This window comes from Aplysia californica, unplaced genomic scaffold, assembly GCF_000002075.1.
Source record: "Aplysia californica isolate F4 #8 unplaced genomic scaffold, AplCal3.0 scaffold00781, whole genome shotgun sequence".
Lineage (NCBI taxonomy): Eukaryota > Metazoa > Mollusca > Gastropoda > Aplysiida > Aplysiidae > Aplysia > Aplysia californica.
In genome coordinates, this window is record NW_004798051.1 from 141,871 (window position 1) to 148,800 (window position 6,930).

At 40.8% G+C, this 6,930-nt stretch overlaps 1 protein-coding gene across 1 annotated transcript in view; it reads right to left on the reverse strand.

Moving 5' to 3' along the window:
* Window positions 1-1,565: 1,565 nt before the first annotated feature.
* The window catches only part of LOC101858522 (angiogenic factor with G patch and FHA domains 1), an 8,887-nt gene continuing 3,522 nt past the window's right edge, over window positions 1,566-6,930 (reverse strand). Inside the window, exons 5-6 of the mRNA XM_005109465.3 lie at window positions 5,743-5,842; window positions 1,566-5,348 (exon numbers count right to left, since the gene is read on the reverse strand). Coding sequence (XP_005109522.2) covers window positions 4,899-5,348; window positions 5,743-5,842 — 550 coding nt within the window. The 3' untranslated portion in view covers window positions 1,566-4,898. The remainder of the gene's footprint in view (window positions 5,349-5,742; window positions 5,843-6,930) is intronic.

Here is a 6,930-nt window from a genome sequence, read left to right on the forward strand (position 1 = left end):
AAGACGAGGAAGTAAATCGTTTTTCACGACCAGTTCACTCACTTGTGGTCAATGGGAACGGGTTGCTCACCACACCTGCTTTTGTTGAGCGATTTGTTATGCTGTAGGCCGACTGTAAGTTAGGTGGTATTGTTACACCCCTCAAAACATTTTCTCTCTTACTCTTAATCTCTCTCTCTCTCTCTCTCTGTCTCACACACACACACGCGCTCACATTATGCGCACGCCCTTACAATTCAGTCTATCTCTCGCTTCCCTCTTTCCGGTTCAGTTTCTCTGGGCAGGGTACATGATCGAGATAATTGCATGGTCTCATCACAAATGTCGATTGTGTCCCCTGATTCCAAAGATATCTAATTAGCAGGTATTGGCAACCTGAATTCAATCAGCGCATGATTGTGCAGCCCTTGACAGACCCCAACGTGAACTGTTAGAATATAATTTGAAGAGTTTCGTGACAATTCGAACAAACACCAATACGAGTACTTAAAAAAAAACAACAACGTGAGTCACTATGATACATATTATGTATACAATCTTATTATTCGTGTGGATTTCGGCACAATGGCTCCAAGTCGTAGCCTCCTGTACTGACTGTTCCCATAGACGGGTAATTCACACGAGTCTATTTTGAAAAATTTTGTACATCCCCACACTTTGACACTCCTCTGTGAACTAGCAGACCAATCTTGATCATCAGGATACATTAGGAAGATCACTTTGAAATGAATGTCGACTTGATGAACGCTGCTGGATGCTTTATGTGATTTTTTCCTCATTAAAGTAAAGGTAAGCCCATTATAAAAAATAATCCTTTGACTTCCTCCCGCCACCCCTTCCTTTCCCAAAAATTCAGGACGAACTGTAAATGGCGGTGAATGTGAACACTTTTGGCCAAACTGTTAGGATACTGGATACAGAGTGGGCAACCTGGCTTCAAATTCGTTTTTGAATCTGAGCTCTTTCAAGTTCAGAGAGGAATTAAAGATCCCCAAAGATAAACATTAATTATTAAGAAGTTTACAGTGTTAAAAGGGAAACGACACTTACTACTCTCAACTGTCCATCACATGTTAAGAATTTTTGTCGAAAACATTCAAAGGATAAAGTGACAGTTTACAGAATTGTTTCTGATTTCCCAGTTTCTAATGACTTCATTGAGGACAAATCTCTTCAAAAGTTGGTTTGTTCCAGTCTTTCATCTCAGTTTCAAAAAGAGACATAGTACCAGACACAGACAGCTTGATAGGAGAACCGGTACAATCATAGCTATCATCATACAAAATCTTACCAAGTTGAACCCGGAATCACACTCAGTCTTTCTCTAGTTTGTTGGTTGGTTAGACTTCTAACAAAGACATGTACCATAATAATAACAGCTGAACCTGATACAAATAAATTGGAATTTTAAGAAACATGTTTCTGTCATAACGTGTTCAGTAGAAACATAAACAAACTCTATTGCACCAGCCATATCAACATAAGTAATGAAAACGGCAGCTTGCTTTTGTCTACTACAGTAACAAGTCAAAGCAAAGTCAAAGAAAAAACTAAACAAACTCACATCTCAATGCAATAGCACCTTTTAATTATTTAACAAAAATAATCATCAACAAAACAAGAAAAGTCATAGGAACATGAAGAGCTAATGAAATTCACCCTGTGAAGAGATACATGATTCTGTTCTCTATGCACTTTTCATGATGGGCATTATCACAGAATTAGGACAAGGTCTAAAACTCATACCAACCAGAATGCTCTCATCAACTCACATTCCTGTCAATCACTCTCTTTCTCTACATCTGGCAATGGTGAGCGTGCGTGTGTGTGTGTGTGTGTGTGTGTGTGTGTGTGTGTGTGTGTGTGTGTGTGTGTGTGTGCGTGTGTGGGAGAGTGTGTGTGTGTGTGTGCAGTGTGCATACCTGCCACTCTATGAAATCTATAAATCAAGATTTCGGGATCTCCAGAAAAAAAATTGGGATCTTGTGGGGTTATGCGCAACACTACGAGTACGATCGCATTGACCTCACAAGGACAAGGGACGTACTCTCCGCGAGAGTGACACAGTGAGTAAAAATCAAGACCGAGAGGCGAGCAGTTCAAGTGACAACAACTCAAGAGGTATGTCTTAGCTTTATTTAAGCGCTACTCCTACATTGGTGACCCCGAAACTTGGAACGGATTTCCAAGATAACATTCAACATGGGCGACGAAGTTCAGGCCTATCGCACAGCCATCACAAATCTCCGTCTGGTTTGTACAGCTGTAGAACCAACCGGTCTTCAACTGTTGTGTGACATCTCCACAGGGAAACTGCACCCAGTGGTGCTGCCAGACTTCCGGCGTCAAGTTTTTGACATCATACAAAGCCTTTCACATTCAGGGGTAAGAGCTACAGTACGACTTGTGTCCCAGAAGTTCGTGTGGCATGGTTTGAAGAAACAAGTTAGACAATGGGTAAGAGAGTGTTTGGATTGCCAACGATCCAAAGTACACACACACGTCCACGCCCCACTTGAGAAGATTCCAACACCAAAGAAAAGATTCAGTCACATACACGTGGACATTGTTGGACCTCTCCCTTCTTCCCATGGATACACTTATCTGTTTACAATCATTGACCGCAGCACACGCTGGCCAGAAGTGATACCACTACAAAACTCCTCTACTGTCACTTGTGCACATGCGCTCATCAGTGTATGGATAGCCCGTTTTGGCATCCCAATAGACATTACTTCCGACAGGGGTTCTCAATTCACGTCTGCCCTCTGGACGGAAATTATGGAAAGACTGGGGACTAAGATCCATCGAACGATTTCCTATCATCCACAGTCGAACGGAATCATCGAGAGATTCCATAGGACTCTTAAATCCTCACTCATGGCTCGACTGCATAGTCCCAACTGGATGGAACAACTACCATGGGTCATGCTGGGCCTAAGAACTGTTCCTAAGGAGGACATCGGAACTTCAGTGGCTGAGTTAATGTACGGAGAACCTCTCACAATTCCAGGAGAACTGATTGCTGCCACTGCCACCCCTTTCTTCTCCGTTATATCTTAATGCGTTTAGTGCCACAAAAACACAAAACTGATGAAGTTTTAGAAAAAGAAAGTGGTGTGATCTCCAGCCGAACATGGAACAATGCCAAGGATTATGTATACAACAAAATCAAGCAGCAGAAGTGAGTCTGCTTGTAGTTATTTTTCACCGAAATGAGTTTGTTCTTTAAACTTTAAGAGAAAAAGAACATGCTGCCAAGGGTATGTTTCATGGAACTGATGGACAGGCAGAGCTGATCGCTTTTTAGCCATGAAAGCACATGATGTGTAAGTGATCCAGTTTTTTTGCTTTTTATATTTTGATGACCTACTCGGTCTTGTTGAACAAGAATTGTTTTTGTTACCTGTTGTCCATATTACTTTTTCAGTCATGACTTGCCAGCACATATGGTGACATGTGGTTTTCAGACTCACTATTTTGTCATAATTGCAATAGATTATATTTAAACTAGTTAACAGCAGAAAGACCTATAGCATGCACGCACGAGTTACATAACCTCAAAAATAGTGGTGAATTTACACTCAACCGAAAGAATAAATTCTTTTGTTACAAATTTGAAAGTAGCCTTCAAAGGTGTATGTTCCCTTAATTATATTGCTGCTTTTAGTTTCAACGTCAAGAGAAAAATAAGTTGACTTGTTTGTTTTAGTAAGAGTATCACGGCGCTCGCAACGGCATAAGAGTAAGTTGATTTCTGCCCAATATGTTTCGGTACTAAATAAAAGTCCGCCAAATTGACTCCAACGTGTACTTTATACGTTTGTTGTTCTTTCACAGGCTTTTTGAAAACATATTTATTTTTCTTTCGGTGGATCAAGTGATAGCGCCAAACAGCTTATAAGAGTACACATGCTGTCGAATATTCGGCTATTAGAGCGGAAGCAGACCAGATACGGACTGTATTGGACCCCTAAACCCCCAACAGGCTGCTGCGGAATTGAAGAGTTGTTTTTAAGGTGCTTCAGCTGTATCCAGAGTAAAAACGCTTTACTCCAGATGAACTGTACAAGACGAAACTGGCGTCCAGCACTATGAACACAGCGGAAAAAAGATTCATTGTTGAAAGACGACATGGAGAGTCTGGCCTTACAAAGGACGTTTACAACTGTTCTAGACTGTTTGCTGGGGATGGGGGTATTCTGATGGGGATGCTTGTCAGGGAATTTTGGATTGTTTTGTGGAAGAGGGTGGCTTTGGGAGGGTGGGACAGGGTGAAAACGGGGGTTTTCTTTTCTGTGCTTGGCAGACCAAAGCTATGAGGGACACTCTTCAGAAGTTCCCTGAAGTCTTTGTGATGGACTGTACTGTACGTATGAAATAAATAATTTCCTCTGTCCTTTGTTAACTGTGATGTTTTTAGACAGGGAGGGTCATGGTATGCCAGTCTTCCATGCCATTTTGTCGCGTTTTTTTTCCAGATACTGACCGATTTCCCAACTGCTAGGATCAATCTCTTTCCATCAGAACGTTCGTAATTGTGATGAATAAATCGATAGGACCCCATTTTCTATACTTTTCATCAGAGATCTCACTATAGGGGAAATAAAGGTGTGTGTGTGTGTGTGTGTGTGTGTGTGTGTGAGAGTGTGAGTGTGTTTAAACTGACAATCTGACAGAGCCGGTGGTTGGAGGGCACCACTGGTAGGTTCTACTTCTTTTCCTTACTCTCTTTTATTTCTGTCAGTTGGTCTGTCTGTTTTGGGCTTTTCCTTCCATTAACTGACCATAACTGACCATTATCGTTTGTTGATGTGCCTTTCTTTACTCAAACAAACGATTAGACAGAAAACAGCAGTTTAAAATCGAGAAGATGATTGATGATGATTGAAAATGCCTCAAGTATTGTCTGAGGTGGCAGCTGTGGAATTTACACCCTGAGGAGAATCTGAGGAGGAAACAGCAACTTCGTTTTGTTGTACTTCTCCTCTGACCCAGGACATTCCTGACTTTGTCATCTGACCAGACATCCCTTGAGAAGATGACATAAATGGAGACGGATAGCTATCAATACTTGCAGCAGGTAATTTTGGTATTTGTACAGATGAGGATGGTGTATTATTGCCAGTGGTGAGAACAGTGTCCTGGTGAATGGTGGAAATAGATGGAGAGGAAGGTGCCGACGTCACAGTTTGGTTCCCAGCTGACGATGCCAGCTGCTGATACCTCTGCCTTGCCTGGCTCCAGCGCTTTGCTTTGTTGGCATCCTGAACATTGTCTAAAGACAATGAAACACCTTGAGAAGATCCCAGGCCTGCACTCTGGTTGACACGAAGCTCCACGTTGATCTGAAAATAACAGAAAAATCAAAGTCAACATCCTGATACAATATGTTATAATTACAAACAAAGTTGATTTTCCAATATATATAAACTAAATTCTGATCAAAGTCAATGTTCCACTTTGACATGTAAATTACATAATCATCAAAGTCAATATTCCTATCTAAAATACCCAGTTCTTTTTGTTTCATTTTTTAAATGACTTCAAACTTCCAACAAATATGAAAAAGTTATTTAGAAAGAAAAGCATATAAGGCAAAGAGGCTGGAGAAAAGAATAAAGAAGAAGGAAGTACAGGATCAAACCAACAATCTTACAACTGACAGTTCGAAGCTTAACCAACAGATTTGATACCTAAAGTAGAAAACATGGATCAAACACAAGTAAAGAATACACTTACAGGTTCTGAAATCCCAGCGTTATCTCGACCGAGCCCTTCTCCTTCTTTCCATCCCATCTTAGATAGGAGTTTGTGCCCTTTGTTGGTGGCAGTGATGGGGCTGCAACATAAAATGAAACAACAGTGAAACACAAGAGAAAACATCATTATCTGAAAGCTGGAGGTGACTATGTCCATTTTTTCATTTTTGGAGAAAAACAAATCTTTATGCAATGTGTAAACAGGAAGCACTTATATATAGATTGGAACTCAGATGCGATAAACTCAGATTCAATGAAAGGAGATAGATTTCCCATATTTTTTTTAATCGAACATTAAAATCAACAAAATAAGTTGCATTCAATTCAACAAACACATACTCTATTCTAATAAACAATTGATCGCACTTGCATCGTGGATCATTACACGTTTAACTTAGCCTATTGCGTATATCTTGTGCAACCAATTAGAACCCTACTTTCACACCAATATGTGTGTTCTTGAGACGCTTGTATGACATGACATGTGCGCCAGTATCAAAAGAGGCTGGTTGGGTGGCTATTGGTGTATTAGTGCGTGTGTCTGGGGGAGTTTTCTTTGTTTGTTTCTTTGGGGGGAGGGGGGGGAGGGGGGGTAAGTACAATTGTTTCTGACGTGAAAAGTAGGAAGAGACACAGACACGTCATAATAATATCCATCCTCTTCTCTACAGCTACTAGTCAAGGAAAGGCTAGTCTAGACACAGATCTAAATCTACATTATAAGTGGCGCGCTGGTCTTTGGAAACAGACATTGTTGTACGCTCTGCACTACATTGTGATGCAGCTTGTTGCTCACAGTGCTATAACGAACACTCAGATCCAAAGAAATTGAAGGTCGGACTGGACGACTTTGTTACAACCGAGTATCACTATATATGCAAGGAACTGTGACAGTGTCAAAAACACGTAATACACAGTACCATAAGTTATGACAGGGAAAGATAATACCTATCTGTCCATCCATTCATCCACCTGTCAGTCAATTTGTCTCTCTCTCTCTCTCTCTCTCTCTCTGTGTGTCTCTCTTTCTTAGGTCAGAGAGCCAAAAACCCCAGGTTTTTTTTTTATGACCTCACTTTTGAGGCTCCACATTTTACCAAATAATTTCTTACATATTTGTAGTTTTCCAAATGCTGACCTATTTTCTGACTGCTAGGGGGGAGAGAGA